Source organism: Misgurnus anguillicaudatus, chromosome 8 (genome assembly GCF_027580225.2).
Source record: "Misgurnus anguillicaudatus chromosome 8, ASM2758022v2, whole genome shotgun sequence".
NCBI classification, from domain to species: Eukaryota; Metazoa; Chordata; class Actinopteri; order Cypriniformes; family Cobitidae; genus Misgurnus; species Misgurnus anguillicaudatus.
Window position 1 is genome coordinate 28,033,842 of NC_073344.2, and position 17,021 is coordinate 28,050,862.

General features: G+C 40.0%; 1 protein-coding gene across 1 annotated transcript in view; it reads right to left on the bottom strand.

Annotated features, from left to right (window-relative positions):
- The window catches only part of plxna1b (plexin A1b), a 120,675-nt gene that overhangs the window by 25,836 nt on the left and 77,818 nt on the right, over nucleotides 1-17,021 (bottom strand). The window contains exons 10-15 of the mRNA XM_073870649.1: nucleotides 13,053-13,253; nucleotides 5,974-6,076; nucleotides 5,457-5,641; nucleotides 3,979-4,130; nucleotides 874-994; nucleotides 645-781 (exon numbers count right to left, since the gene is read on the bottom strand). Of these exons, the coding sequence (XP_073726750.1) occupies nucleotides 645-781; nucleotides 874-994; nucleotides 3,979-4,130; nucleotides 5,457-5,641; nucleotides 5,974-6,076; nucleotides 13,053-13,253 (899 nt within the window). The remainder of the gene's footprint in view (nucleotides 1-644; nucleotides 782-873; nucleotides 995-3,978; nucleotides 4,131-5,456; nucleotides 5,642-5,973; nucleotides 6,077-13,052; nucleotides 13,254-17,021) is intronic.

Below are 17,021 nucleotides of genomic sequence, written 5' to 3' on the forward strand. Positions count from 1 at the left end.
AGTGAAGAAACCTGCTGAGATCTGGACGTATTTTGACAAGACTGTCGTCACGAGTGGAGAACGACGGCCTAAACCGACACCGCACGTATCAATCGTGATTTAATCCTGACTGACACTCATCTTTCATTTTTATATACTTAAACTGCTTTATAATCTGATAAGATATAATAAGATCTAATATTATCCACGAGGCAATAACAACATCAGAGTATTAAAGCCCTCTTTATAATTACTGTAATGAAAAACATTGAGTTTATGCCACCTATGAGAATAATTAAGAAAAACCTCGAAAGAAAAACATCTGGATGCATTACAGTAATGGGAATTCGGGGAGAAATTGAGCTTAACGGTCATAAACATAACATCATAATGCAAAAAATTGGCTTTATATTCTTTATGCAAATAACATTTGTCTTTGAATGTAAGGGTGAATATTCACTCATATATATAAAACCGCATTGATGCGTGCAATGAAAATGTCGTTGTGTAGTGGGGTGGTCACAAGCGTTATTTTGCGCACGCGTCAAGTATACTTTGTGCAAGCCTCCACATCTAAAAAAATGACCAACCTGACCACATATTAGTTCACCCTGTTATTTAATAATAATTAAAGTGTTGAATCATGATGAAGGTGTGATCATTACCTCTCAAAGCGGCAGGTGTTGAGTCCGATCTTGATGGAGACGCCACTGCCCGCGTTCAGATGACTGCCATGGATGGTGATTCGGGTACCTCCGGATATTGGGCCGTACGAGGGAAGCACACGTGTGAAGTATGGAGACTGAACAGACATGACAGAAATGATTAAATCTTTAACACAAACTCTCTAGTAGACTTTATTTAGGAGTGACACATGACCCGGGCGTAACTCACCACAAATGTAAAGGCTTTAGGAGACACGGCCCGATAGTCGGGTAGACAATCCCTGACACACACCTCAACCTGAGCCTCCTGAACCCGATAACCTGTGGCATCAGCCAGACGACACACGATCCTGAGAGAGAAAGACAGAAAGGTTTGGCTTTGGCCGCTGGCACTCAAATAAAAATCCGTCAAATGAAAATCTGTTTCAACACCGATCGAGTGTCTGAACATGAAATGACAAACAGGTTAATGCTTCACCACAGGCAGGTGTGTGTCTGCGGTTATTAATGGCACGGACACTCAACCTTCCCATCATGCCCCGGGGCGGACACACCACTGCCTGTAGTACGATATTAACTGTCCTGTCCTGCTTCAGCGGTGTCCAGGGTTTTTATGGTTCACATAAAAGCTAATATGGCAATCATTTTGTGAATAGTTGTTTGTGGAAAACCAAAACTGTTGCTGTTCATTTACTGTCAATGTGAAAGTCTGCTACGGTCTATTAATAAACCATGAAGTCACTGACACGCTGCCAAAGTGTTTTAGCACCAGGAATGAAAACGATCTAAAAACAAGCGTTAGAAAGTGTTCAAGTTTGCAGAAAGCTTAAAGTGTGCATGTAAAAAAACGATTTATGATGCATATTTCTCAAAAGAGTATGATGAAATGTGATTAGCTGGCTTTGCAGGATTTCCACAGGAGTCTTGTTTGGAAATAAAGTTGGGTTCAGGACGCTACAAAGAGGAAAAACAGATTTGATTTTATAAAGTTTGTGCCGTTAATCTTATCCATCATTTATTAAGCATTGCAGAATTACACATTTTCAGAGGGACACTTTTCTATGTTTATGTGTATTTGTTGTAAACTATTTGTTAACACTTTACTTGAAGGGGTGTTCATAAGACTGACACAACACCTTCATAATCATGACATGACACGTGTAATTATGTCATTTTTAATGCAAAGATGACATTGTTTGAGATGTCTTTGACATTAACCAATACATCATAACTTGTCATAAATCTGTCATAAACATGACATAGCAAAATAATTATCAAACTTAAAAAATCTACCTAGCATTTAGTCAATTAAATATTATTATTATTAAATAATATTACTTCAAAAGATTATACTTAACTTTATGTATGTGTACAATACATAAAAAACTGACGACTAACAGAACTTGTTCTTCCTCACACAGAGCGTTCTGACATTTTCTGACATAGAAGAGAAAATTAATAAAACATTTAATCAATTTAATTTAAAGTAATTAACCTTGCGGCAATATGGACCCAACACTGCATGGCTTAACCCATAATTGTAAAATTTTCATTTAATTTTAGGTGAATCGGTCTCCAAATGCAATAAAATATTATTTTATTTAAATTATTATTATTATTATTATTATTATTGAATGATTGATTTTATTTGTTAAACACGTAGAGGAAACTTAAAAACATTATGAACGGAAGAATATTCATGATGTTGTTATAAAACTATTTGACAGAGTATTAACACTTAATGACATTTAAATGACAAATTATATTTGTACCACTGTAGTTGAGGTCAAGAAAAATATTAATGACGCTGTTATAAAACTATATGACAGATTATTAACACTTAATGATACTTTAATGACAAATACAATTTGTATCACTGGTAAAAAAGTGGTCAGTTATGATGTATTGGTTTATGTCAAGTTGTCATAACAAAGACATCTTAAACAATTTCATCTTTGCATTAAAAATTATGTAATTTAACGAATGACAAGTAGGCTACATTTACACGGAAGCGATCTGAAGAGAAAACACAAAAGTGGGGTTGCATTATCACTTTTTATTCGGTGTTTATACGAGCGTTTTGGGGGGAATCTGCGTGCATATGGTGATGCAAAAGTGTGTGATATAAGATGTAGTATGCACTCCAGGCAGCTAGGTGGCAATGTGAAGCACTGACATACAACAACACCAAGTCCACGCGCCTGCATACAAGCTTCTTCCTTGTTCTCCCAGGTCTCACCCAGTTTGATAGAGGTAATTAATGCACCTTCTCTGATCAGTAATACTAGCTGTGAATATTTTATACAACTGCTGGAAAGACCCTTGTATATTTATCAGAGCTGCTATGCCAACTTGAAGGTCCGACATGGTTGTTATTTTCCTGAACTGGCGCATGCCTGTGACACAAACGCATACGTGACAAGAGCCACTGTGAGCAGACTTTTGCGTTTTTACCATTTAGACAGAAACGCGACGATGGAGCGTTTTTAAGATTTCCACTCTGGAGGGTTGGTTTCACTTTTTTTGCATTTTTAAGCCCCAAAAACACAGCTGCTGTGTAAACGAAAGGCACATCCGATAAAATATTTTTACGTTTTCACCCTTGAGCGTTCTCGTGTAAACAGGGCCTTAATGACAGAACATGTCATGTCATGATTATGAAGGTGTCATGTCAGTCTTATGAACACCCCTTCAAGTAAAGTGTTATCTAGTTGGACACACTGTGATGTTGACCAGACTTCATGCACACTGACAGATGTCTGAATACATGACATTAAATATGGATTACAAGCCTGTTTTTGGACAGAATGGATGTATTTTATGCATAGACTGTATAAAACTTGGCCTTAGTGTCCATGGCGTTGGTGCATTTTTGAAGCCCATTGTTGTCGTAGTCAATCTTTTCAGCGCGTCACTTGCGATTAACCAAAAATGGACAAAGAGGCGGAACGTGGGTGGAGCTGAAGTCTAGTCTAGTTTGGCCTGTCTAGTTTGACAGTAGTGATACCAGTGGCAGTTCACCCGTCACTCAAGTGGTCACGCCCTTAATTATGCAAAACTTTAAGGCTTAATATAATTTAAACGGATGAGTAGCAAAAACAGTTGTCATGAAGGGCAAAATGAGCTATATAGTCCAAAAACTTAGCAGGCTGTAAACAAATGTATTACTGTTGTAAATTGGGGGTCTATGGGATTGACTCCCTTTTGAAGCCTGTCTCTAGTGGCCAGTCAATGAATTGCAGTTTAAGTCACATCTGTGTTGGATTCACGATAGGTTGCACCTTGGTAATAATAAATAACGAAGTATCAGATGAGTTTTGTAACAAACACTCACTGTTCAGCGCTGATGTATTCCTCCTCGATGGGCTGACAGGACACTTTTCCAATCCGAACGCCATTCTGGATGTCTTTGAACTGAAGGCCCAGATTTTCTCCGGTGATGGTGAGTCTGGTTCCACCCTGTCGTGGACCTGTTTCAGGAGACAACTGGACCAAAAAACAAAAGCACAAATACATTTTTGAAAGTGTGTCTTACTACAAACACGTTATACGTCTATAACAAACAACACAACGATGAATGGTCTCACAGGTTTAGGAGTCTAACCGTACCCTGCCGACCGTACACTTTCAATTTATAGAGAAAATAATTGTCAACATTCGGCAAAACATCTCCCGTGCTCTATGGAAATAAACTCATGCTGGCTTCAAACAACAGAAAGGCGTGAGAATAATGACAGGGGTTTCATTTAACCCTCGAAAACGGCAGTCAAAACACAAACAGCACAATCACTCGCTGTTCAAACTGAGAGAGAATACAGAATACGAGTAATTGGTTTCCGAGGGACCGTCTTCATTTGACATTCACACATTTCTACAGATAGATAAAAATTGAAAACCAGAGCCTGTGTGAAGACAAAGCAAAAGAAAGATGGGAAGAGAAAGAGAGAGAGAAAATAGGTGTACATCTTCTCAACAGATGGCTTTCAAAGCACCCACAGTGAGCTAATAATCCATGTGATAAATTCATTCTTTCCCAAATTAAATTAACACCTAATCTAATAAAACGACAGCAGCGCTGGAGAAAGAGAGAGAGACAGAGAGTGAGAGAGAGAGAAAGATGGACAGATCGCAGGATGAGAACACAGGAGAACTTTAATTAACATGAGATGTAATTTTAGTAACTGGATGATCTAAAACTTTTATTCAATTGCTAGGGCAGAATTTGGCAATCCTCTTAATGCGGAGAGAAGATCATTTTCATAACAGATCCGTCTGTGCTGTTTGATTCATTGAGTTTGTGTGAAATCTGAACACTGTTAGACATTAAAGATCTGCACCCAGGTCCATCTGAAATGATATGGAGTTTGGAGCATGCAAATAAGAAAAACAATCTGGTTTAATCTACAAAAGTGAACACTTATTAGTGATGCATTGTACCAAATGTGGACACAATTGACTAATGCCGATTTTCCAATGTGTGCCATGACACGGCTTGGCACAACTCGGCTCACTTTGCTTTTAGTACCGCTTCAAAGTGGGTGGGATTTATTGTTAAGGGCGTGTGCACCAAACCGTTTAAACGCAGCTGAAAACGACAAGGCAAACGCCGACTGAACGATGCGTCATTGGACGATGCGCCGGTTGCAACTGATCTTTGTCCCGCCCCTTCTCCATCTTATGAAGTTAAAGATAGTCCAAATGTTTGACTTCTAAATTATCTGTAATGTTCTGACTGTAGATCAGTCATCAGGAGGTGTTAGGTGTACTGCATGATCTGACCATAGATCAGTATGTCAATGTGCATTTGTTCACCTTGGTGATGCGAGGATGTGTGCAGCGGCTGTTGCCGGCGGTGACGTGCATCCAGGTTTGTTCGGGTTGTGCACATTCCTGACGGAGAGAACACTTCTTGTCCTGAACACACCATCCACACTCGAAGCTCGGGTCCGATTTCAGACACAAACCACAGCTCTCCCTTAACGCATAACACTTGTACAGGTGAGCTAGAGAGAGAAAGAGAGACTCAGATATTGCCTTAGAAATTATTTGTGATGTCATACTAGAAATCTTACTTTAGTATTCAATATATTAGCATTAACTTTTAAAATAATCTTCATCAGCAGCTACACGATACCACAGCAGTGATGGACATAAATCATTCTTTCAAACATAACACTAACATTGTTAAGAATGAGAAAGCTCATTTGATTACATAAGCAGAAACTCTTTTAAAACATTTATAAACACTGCGACGGCACGCTCTCTCGTCCTGCAGCATCCTCTGAATGTTGCTAGGTTACCGCATACAGCCCACTGCAGCGGTTGCTATGGTGAGCTTGTATATTGTGGGGGTTGTCAATGATGAAGTTTCCATTCCACGCCACAGACAGATCAACAGGAAGGTCACTGATGTCACTTCCTTCATAGTTGTACTGAAACAAAAGTGAAGAAGAACATCATCATCATCCTCTTGTTGCTGTGGTCTCGGCTGATAAAATTAAATCAGCAATGTGCTATCTATAAGTATATCTATCCCTCTATCTATCTAGCATGTGATAGTTCACCGTCTGAATGTCGATAAACACTGTGCCACAGTTAGACACGAGTTACTACTGGTCTCAGCATGTTGGTCTTGACATAGTTTAATAGAAGAAATAAAGTTCCTGTAGTTAAGGGGATTTTACCCTGCTTCACATTATCCCCAAGAAGTGTTTAGATTTAGTAAAACCACTGTTATAAGATACTCACTGCTTTAATATGATCAAACTCGACTGATATTGACCCTCAACACTGAGTAACTTTCAGATACATTTGAGCTACAGAATCTTCTGAGGTGATATAGGATTTTTTCCAACCCTTACTCTGTTATTTTACTCTATTATTAATAGGATATCATTTATTTAAGAGTTCTTAACCAAGACCTTCAGCGTGTAACGCACTACATAGAAATACTGCGAGCACACACACACACCACACAATCCAGGACAGTGAAGGACATCTACTGAAGTCTTTCCAAAGCATGAAAAAAGATCAAACAAAATCTCCAGTAACAACCCGTGTATACATGGATCCTACATACATCTTCCTCTTAGAAGCTCTTCATCATCTCTCTCTTATTGAAGTTTGTTTATACAGGATTATTATATATACAGGATTTGAATTTTTTTCATAAAATGTCATTAACTATTCAGAGTAAAACACAGTAAGAATATAAATGGTGAAGGAAACGTTTTTACATGTGCTGAAACTTTAACACTCCAGGCTTCAATGACAGATCTACTCTCAGAGAGGGACTGTATAAATAACTGAAGAGAGATTAATGAAGGAGTGCTACAACACTTCATCTGAGAGAGAGCAGCAAGTGTACAACAGACACACACAATACCACAAAACAGTTCAAGTGACAAACAGAGAGAAAGAGAGATATGGGATTGCTATAGCATTGTTACAGCATGAACACATTTGCTAGGGCATTGCTACAGCACACATGTGGTTGATAGGGCATTGATAAAGCATGCACGTGGTTGCTAGGGGATTGCTACAGCATGCACACGGTTGCTAGGGCATTGCTACAGCACACATGTGGTTGCTAGGGCATTGAAAAAGCATGCACCCGTTTGCTAGGCCATTGATAAAGCATGCACACGTATGCTAGAGCATTGATAAAGCATGCACACTTTGCTAGGGCATTGATAAAGCATGCACACGGTTGCTAGGGCATTGCTACAGCATGCACACGGTTGCTAGAGCTTTGCTACAGCACACATGTGGTTGCTAGGGCATTGAAAAAGCATGCACCCATTTGCTAGGCCATTGATAAAGCATGCACACGTATGCTAGAGCATTGATAAAGCATGCACACTTTGCTAGGGCATTGCTACAGCGTGCACACGTTTGCTAGGGCATTGCTATAGGGTGCACACGTTTGCTAGGGCATTGCTACAGCACACATGTGGTTGCTAGGGCATTGCTACAGCGTGCACACGTTTGCTAGGGCATTGCTACAGCACACATGTGGTTGCTAGAGCATTGATAGAGCATGCACGTGGTTGCTAGGGGATTGCTAAAGCGTGCACATGGATGCTAGGGCATTGCTACAGCATGCACACGGTTGCTAGGGCATTGCTACAGCATGCACACATTTGCTAGGGCATTGCTACAGCGTGCACACCTTTGCTAGGGCATTGATTAAGCATGCACACGTTTGCTAGGGCATTGATAAAGCATGCACACGGTTGCTAGGGCATTGCTACAGCATGCACACAGTTGCTAGGGCATTGCTACAGCGTGCACATGTTTGCAAGGGTCCTAGGGCAATGCTAGGGCATTGCTACAGCATGCATGCAGTTGCGAGGGCATTGCTACAGCATGCATGCAGTTGCTAGGTTTTTGCTAGATTTAAAAAAAAAAAAGTTTCTTTCTATTTGTCTTGTTTTGCAGTAAAATAAAATAACTTTAATAGAAATGCTTCTCTTTTAGCTCTTTTTGTTATGTGCTCTGACAACCATCATGAGACACAGATAATGTCTCTGGGCACAGAGGGCTGGCTTAGAAATTAAACATAATTTATGATGTTAACATGAGCCATCTTCTGTCTGAAGGCAGCTGTCATACATGTATTGTATGGTAATTTATTCACCCTGCAGGCTGGAGACCACCATGTGATTCAGACCACGCGAGACGTCGTTCCTAAGCAGGCAGGCAGTTAACCTCTGACCGGCGTAGGAAGACGAACGCTCGCGTAATTTAATCAACGAGAAATGACGTGATGGAGCTAAAGAGGACGGCGAGTGGAAACCGCCTGCAGGTTCAGTCTACTGATATGATAAATACTGAAGATTGTTTGATTTCATTTACTGATATACACTTTCTATATTAAGAGAAAGCAGATCTCCGTTCTGACTGTGTGCCGGTCTGATCTGTGCACTATTACAGCCGTCATTACAGGGCTGCCGGTTCAAACCCCATCTGGGATGTGAAGGATGTTGATTTAGTGCCGGACAACTCATGGTTTAATGACCCTGGCCTTCCTCTGACCTCAGCTATTGTGTCCTGAAGGACGAGTCCTGCTGCTCCAGGAAAACTTTCAACACAGACTTCATACGGGCCACATCGCTTCATCTCACAAGGATAAACAAATAAACACGATAAGTATTAACAGATATTGAGCTTGTGTGTGTGTCTCAATCATGCATTAAAGCCTTTGTTTTCCAGTGGCATTAACTGATTTTAGCTGATAAAGCTCATTTTATGGTATGTTATGTGACTTTTCTATAACACAGTACAAGCACAGTAAAGAATAAAAATGAATTTATTGCAGATAAAGAGTCAGAGAAATCTTATTTTAATAACTAGCAGTGCTGTTTATTTGTGTCTTGTCTATAGTCTGTAAAAAAGCATTCAAGAAAGGTTTCTCATGGTACTTTGTACACAGTACTCATAACACATAACAACAAAAGACTTTGACTTTTAAGAAAGTATGAGAACGAGATAACATCACTATGACTCATCTACTTCTATATCAATATGATACTGGTACTACTCTTTTACAGATGAATGATCTTAACTAATACTCTCTCTCTCTCTCTCTCTCTCTCTCTCTCGGGTACATTGAGTTTCAAGAAGGCTCTTCTGTCCCCAAATGGCCCTCAGCTTCTGTCTCTCTATCACTCTCGGCAAATTTGCTCTCACCTTCATTGTTCTTTACTGTACTCTCTATTACGCCTTTCTCTCTCTCTCTCTCTCTCTCTCTCTCTCTCTCTTTCAGTAATTTATCATCATTTTTATCTGTCTCTCCTCTAATTGGTTCTCATCAGAACTCATGGTTGAATCTCTCCCTCTCTCTCTCTTCTTCGGCTTGTCGTCTGTCTTCGAACAGTCAGAAAAAGCTTCATACAGGATGATGAATTAAACTACGAGCGTCTGCTCTGATACTGTACATCTATTCTTACTCTTCTTGACAATTAAAAAAGAAATCCACTGGGATTCACATTTTAACTTATGAAAGTAATAAAAGAATGGAGTTTATTTTATGCATTTAATGCAGTTTATCCAATTCAATGTTAAAGGGACAATCCACTTTTTTTGAAAAATATGCTCATTTTTCAGGTCCCCTAGAGTTAAACATGTAATATTTACCATTTTGGAATCCATTCAGCCGATCTCTGGGTCTTGCACTTTCACTTTTAGCATAGCTTAGCATAATCCATTGAATTTGATTAGTCCATTAGCATCGTGCTAAAAAAATAACCAAAACAGTTTTGATATTTTTCCTGTTTAAGACTTGAATGTTCTGTAGTTACATCATGTACTAAAACCGACAAAAAAAATTAAAAGTTGCAATTTTCTAGGCAGATATGGCTAGGATCTATAGACTGTTTCATTGGGCGCACATGCGGTGACGCAAAAAGCGTCTGGTCCGAACTTTATTTCCGGTTTCTGTTTGTTTAATGGTGTGACTAGTTGCTGAAACTGAACTCTTAACTCTTTCGCCGCCAGCGTTTTTTTTTTAAAGTTGCCAGCCAGCGCCAGCGTTTTTCATGATTTTCATAAAAGTTTAATGCCTTCCAGAAAATGTTTTTCTTTAAATATATAAACAAACAATATACCAAATGAAAGAACAGACCCTCTGCTTTCAAACAAAAAAAAAAACCATTTCATCCTACCTTCAGTAGTTCTTTTGTAATCAGCTTTTGAATATGGGTAAGTTTCTGCAAAAACACCACATTTTGAGCAAAAAGCAGAGATAATTCCATTTTTGTGAAGGACTTTTCATAGAGATCCCATTCAGAGTGATCTTTAAAACAGACACTGACATGCAGCTGCTTGCCATAGGGCAATACTTCCGGGTTTAAAAAGTTGCGGAAGGGCACCGCCTAGTGGATAATAGCAGTATTTCTCTTGATTGACGAGATATCTCGTCAATGGCGGCGAAAGAGTTAAACACATAACTAGTCAAAAATAACAAATGTTTTGGGTTCCCATGTAATCTAGACGTTGTTTATTTTGCTTGTTATATAAATAAACTACTTTAAAAGGACTTTGTTGTTATTTATTCTTCACAGAGTTTACCGTAAGTTACGTGATGACCACGAAAGCCGCTTGTTAATGTTGTTACTGCTGAAACTGTCTATACTCTCATTCTGGCGTAATAATCAAGGACTTTGCTGCTGTAACATGGCTGCAGGAGGAGCAATGATATTACGCAATGCCCGAAAATAGTCCCCTGCCACTGAAAGTTACTAAGGGGACTATTTTCAGCTGCTGCATAATATCACTACGCCTCCTCCAATCATGGTACAGCAGCTACACCATGTTACACTGTCCCTTTAAAGAGCAAGTATGGTCCGATTCACAAATTTACATTTATTTTGGTGTGTGTGTGTGTATTAGTTCATGTTAACGATATGCAAAAAGTACAAACCCCAAAAGTAACCGATGACGCCAGTTATCATTTCCAACTTAAATCTCTTTTCTTGGATTACAACAAACACACGGATTGTAGGGAACAGTTTACTTCCTGGGATTGGTGATGTAGACAAGACCGACATTATCATAATTCCTCCCGCTTCAGACTCACAGCCTGTAAGTTAACTCCTGTTAGCATTGCATTGTGAGCGAATCTTTCAAACATGGTAAGGAGCGTCACATTTCCGGCTGACGTCAGAGGTATTTATGCTAGGGATGCACCGATATGAAAATTTTTTGGCGATACCGATAACCGATAACTCTTTATATTTGGGGGCCGATAACCGATATATATATATATATATATATATATATATATAGGCCGATAAATATTCATATTAATTTCACAATGAAAAACTCCCAGACCGCGGGCATCTTGTCTTTGCGCTAGACTAGCATACTCTTCTTAAGCCCGCAACACGTGTCATCTTCGTGCTATGTCACAGAAAGCACCAATCAAAACTCCACATGGCCAGCAATGAGCAAGTGAAGTGGTTCAACAAACCAAAATAATCCATCATTTATCGGCTTTCATTTATCGGCCTAATTTTGCTATCAGACCGATAACCGATAATATTAAAAATAAGCAGTTATCGGCTGATAACGATATGTCGGCCGATATATCGTGCATCCCTAATTTATGCCAATCACAACATACAGATTAGCTGGCCAATCAGGAACACAGAGCTTTCAAATCCGAAATCCGTGCGCTTCAGAAAGGGAGTGAAATCTGAAGCCACAAAAATGTACGGTATGTGGGAAATAATGTGTTTTTTGAACCACCAACCACACAAACACATTGTATTATATAAAATACACAAAATAACGTTGTTTTAGCAATGAAATACGTGCCCTTTAATACAGCACCCAAGTTTAGCACACAGACCAAACTGTCAGTAAGTGATTTAGATTTTGAGGTTAACAAAAAATGAGATCAGTCATGATGATCTGAATTTACAGACAGCCCTAAAACACATTTCCCATGAACATCTCGGACTTCCAGCTGGATTCAATGAAATGTCAGCTGTGGTTTTCCCATGCAGCCGGATCACAGATGTCTGTCTGCTTGTCTGAAAGAGGAGAAATGTGTGTTTGTATGTAAACACGTCAGCAGATTTGGCCACTTTTCTGGACCACTAGAGTATAAAAAACAACCTTCCAACCAAAATCATAATAAACCGAAATCATTTCGAAACTGAGAAATAAAAACACAGAAAGAAAAAGAAAAACAAGAGTCTGACGTCCAAAAATACACATTACTGCTAATGTGAGCCACACATCCGGACATTTCCAAACTGTTTATATTGTTCAGACTCTTCCAAACAGGCCGACAGACAGCAGGACTGATACTCAACCATCTGTACTGTGTTATAACACTGTTTACAACAATCACACGCACGCACACATGCACACACGTTTGATATCATCATGTGACATCATCAAACTGCACCAATCCGCATTTATCTGACCAAAGCGCTCTTCTCTGGATACGCTTTCATTTTCATTTCTTTATTATTGATTAATCTAACAATGAATATATGCAATGATCTGTATCTGATCTCTCACGGTGTAAGTTACATTAAATCCTAAAAAAATAGAGTCATTACCTTTTCATGGGCTTTATGTGAAGGGCATATTATTTAGTTTTAATCCATGTACACTACCCTTTATAGTAGACAATATAAGCCAACAACACATTTCAGATTTTCCATCTCATGTCATGCCCAGCTAAAAAACAAATACAGTTACATCAGATCAAGCATTTAAGACCTTCAGACTGAAGGAATATTGAACATCGTTTTGTATAAACGCAAGTTATGCAAGTAAGTTACAACTTTAGAAGTTTTAAATGTTTATCCTCTATAAGTGCTGTTTGCTGTAAACAGGAGATTTTTCCAGGATATTCCCAGAGTTTTCCAGTAAGATGGTGTTTGTACTCACCGTGGTTTTCTGGCATTGAATGCTGGAGCTGTTGAATCGAAGTGCCGTCACGCTGTGCGTCTCGCCCTGGATGTGGAAGATGCACTCGTAGTTCCTCTGACCGGACTGAGGCTGTGGAAGATTCCGGGCGGACAGCGTGATCGGCTTCGGAATGCCGACAGGAATGTAGATCTGTGTGGAGGGCAGAATCTGAGGACAATCCTGCAAAGCAAAAACAGCGCTCTTATTTAAAAACCACCTTCACACAATGTCTGAACAGATCGGGTCATGAACTCATTACCAGGGCAGTCCCGCTGGACTAACCCGGTTAACCAGAGGTTAAGTGTTTCACTCGGGACTGAAGCAACCTTCTGGTTACATCACAATGCTAACTTTCTAACTAGCACTCATGTACAGCATTGAGCACATCTGACGCTTGGTTAAACATCTGTGATGGGACACATATGGAGCAGAAATATCCAACAAACTGAGACAGAAATGAGCCGGATAGTGATGTTATCCCAGAACATCGACTCTGTGTGTATGTGTGCTGCCTCGGGGAATAAATGATGATTATTTGAGCATTTGTTTCTGAATTGTTTGAACATTATGTTCTGAATATCAGCACTGGGATTTGACTGCAGGTAATGACAACGGTTGTCAGTCATATTTAAAGGGGGGGTCTAAAGCCATTTCACGCATTCTGACTTATTAACACAGTTTAACAGTATTTCTGTGCCAAATGCACTTCGCCGGGGTTCGTATGCGTTTCAAAATGTAAAAAAAAAACATTCAACAAACTTTATTTTTTATGGGCAATTTCAGTGCAGAAAGTACAGTGGAAGTCCTTATATGGGCATTTCACCCAGAATAGTGAAAAATCAACAAAATCATCAAAAAAATCAACATCACTAGAGAAGTGTGTTTTTGTTTGAGAGGGAAATTTGAGCTTGTTCAGCTTCCCAAAGAACGCAGCATTATGCAAACAATGGATATAGTTTGTTTAATCTGAGTAGTAGCGGAATTGTGCATGTGTTTGTTTATCGCTGGTTTTGTTAAAATGGGGCGGTCCCAAACAGCTCAATAGTCGCAGGCGGTATGTAAAACTGCATCAAATGTCTGCTTTGTTGGCAATGGTCTTGTAAGTGCATATAATGTAAACAACATGAACATGCAGGAGCTCGGCTTTATTCGGGTAAGTAGCAATAGAGCTGATCTGTCTTTTATAAATCGGATAAAATTAAAGACTCTTCAGAGATATGAAGGATGCAATACTACTCAATAGGTACTTAATATTAACATAAGAAGTACATTGGCTGAAGGGCACTTGAAAAATTATGAAAATTATTACTGAAATAAGAGATTGTACGACATCTCATTTACACCGTCTTAAGGCTTGTTTTTTAAAAAAATCTGACATGTGTTCATTTTTTATTAATGTATTTTAGTATTAAACTTGCTGCTTACATTTCTCCTGAACGTCGCCAAGTGTGCCTTTTTTGTGTGCTTGTATGATTACTGTGTGTCAATGTAGATTGCAGTACTGATTGGTATTTGTTTTTTGCTATTTGTTTTGTGTTCAGATTTGTTTTTACTTGTTGGGTTATAAAACATCTTGCCAAAAGACTGCAGTAGAGATTATGCTGGCTGGCTAACACTGGCACATTTACAGTAATGTTGATTATTGTGTTTTGTCCTTATAAATAAAATAAACAAATGAAACAAACAAAATCCATGCTTACATTACAAAATACAATGGCTGACACATAAAGTGCAACAAAAATAACAATCATCTTGATGTGGTAAATGTAACATCACCACCATTGACCAATTAGCATCCAGGACACATCTGTTCTCCAAACAATAATAATAATATACAATAACACTTCTGACAAACATGGCCAGCAATAAAAATACACTCTTCAAAATAAAGATCTGCTCTCTCTCTCTCTGGTTTAATTATTTAAAGTGGATTAGATCTGAGCTTCCAGCTGCCCAATGCATCCCTGTATGAATATTACATAAAGACAGAGTGAGAGAGAAACAGTGTGGAAAGATAAAACAGGGTTGACGGTTATGAACTCAGAAATTAATAAGAGAGCAGAATGAATAAAACTCAGGAACAAAGCAGAAGCATGAATAGTGGGTAATTGGGTCAGAGGGGGATACCAAAGGCCACGTGACCTCTTTTCAATGTCCCACTGGATAGTAGATGCTCATGTTCAGATCCTCAGAAACATGCACATAAAAAACCTCCTCATCTGCAGTTTAAACACATCTGACAGTCACGGTTCATTTTGCTATCAACTAAAGACCTTACTGTCATCCTCACAGTTTATTTCTTTCGTTTAAAAACAAATGTTCAACAGAGAGACAAAATGTACACTCCCCAAACCTCAAATCTGAGCTAAATTTGGCATTGAGAAATTAATGAATCGGCAGTTGGTTGGTAAATTGATTAGCAAAAAAAGACGTTAGCGCATAGTGAGCTGTCTTGCGCAATAGTGAGCACGGCAAAAAAGACGTTATTGGAGAGTGGGCTGTCTTGCACAATGGTGTGCACGGCAAAAAAAGACGTTAATGCAAAGTGAGCGCTCTTGCACAATGGTGTGCGTGGCAAAAAAAGACGTTAATGCAAAGTGAGCGGTCTTGCACAATGGTGTGCGTGGCAAAAAAAGACGTTAACGCAAAGTGGTCTGTCTTGCGCATTGGTACGTGCAGTAAAAAGATGTTAACGAAGAGTGGGCTGTCTTGCACGTTGGTGCATGCGGCAAAAAGACGTTAACACAGAGTGGGCTGTCTTGTGCATGGTGCATGTAGCAAAAAAGACGTTAAAGCAGAGTGGGCTATCTTGCGAGTTGGTGCGCGCGGCAAAAAAGACGTTAATCCAGAGTGGGCTATCTTGCGTGGGTGCGCGCGGCAAAAAACGTTAACGCAGTGTGGGCTGTCTTGCGCATGGTGCACACAGCAAAAAAGACAATAACGCAGAGTGGGCTCTTGAGCGTTGGTGCATGCGGCAAAAAAGACATTAATGCAGAGTGGGCTGTCTTGTACGTTGGTGCACACGGCAAAAAGACATTAACGCAGAGTGGGCTGTCTTGTGCATGGTGCACGTGGCTAAATAGACGTTAACGCAGTGTTGACTATCTTGCGCATTGGTGCGCACAGCAAAAAGACGTTAACGCAGAGTGGGCAGTCTTGCGCGTTGGTGCACACAGCAAAAAGACGTTAACGCAGAGCGGGCTGTCTTGCACAATGGTGTGCGTAGCAAAAAAGACGTTAACGCAGAGTGGGCTGTCTTGCGCGTTGGTGCGCACAGCAAAAAGATGTTAACGCAGAGTGGGCTGTCTTGCGCGTTGGTGCACACAGCAAAAAGACGTTAACGCAGAGCGGGCTGTCTTGCACAATGGTGTGCGTAGCAAAAAAGACGTTAACGCAGAGTGGGCTGTCTTGCGCGTTGGTGCGCACAGCAAAAAGATGTTAACGCAGAGTGGGCTGTCTTGCGCGTTGGTGCGCACAGCAAAAAGACGTTAACGCAGAGCGGGCTGTCTTGCACAATGGTGTGCGTAGCAAAAAAGACGTTAACGCAGAGTGGGCTGTCTTGCGCGTTGGTGCGCACAGCAAAAAGATGTTAACGCAGAGTGGGCTGTCTTGCGCGTTGGTGCACACAGCAAAAAGACGTTAACGCAGAGCGGGCTGTCTTGCACAATGGTGTGCGTGGCAAAAAAGTCGTTAACGCAGAGTGGGCTGTCTTGTGGGTTGGTGCACACAGCAAAAAAGTTGTTAACGCAGAGTGAGCCGTCTTGCGCATTGGTGCGCGCGGCAAAAAAAACGTTAATGCAGTGTGGACTATCTTGTGCGTTGGTGCGCGCAGCAAAAAGACGTTAACGTAGAGGGGGCTGTGTTGCATGTTGGTGCACGCGGTCTTGCGCATCATTTTATATTAAAGAGAATAGTGGAGAACTCCACTATTCTCTTTAATATAAAATG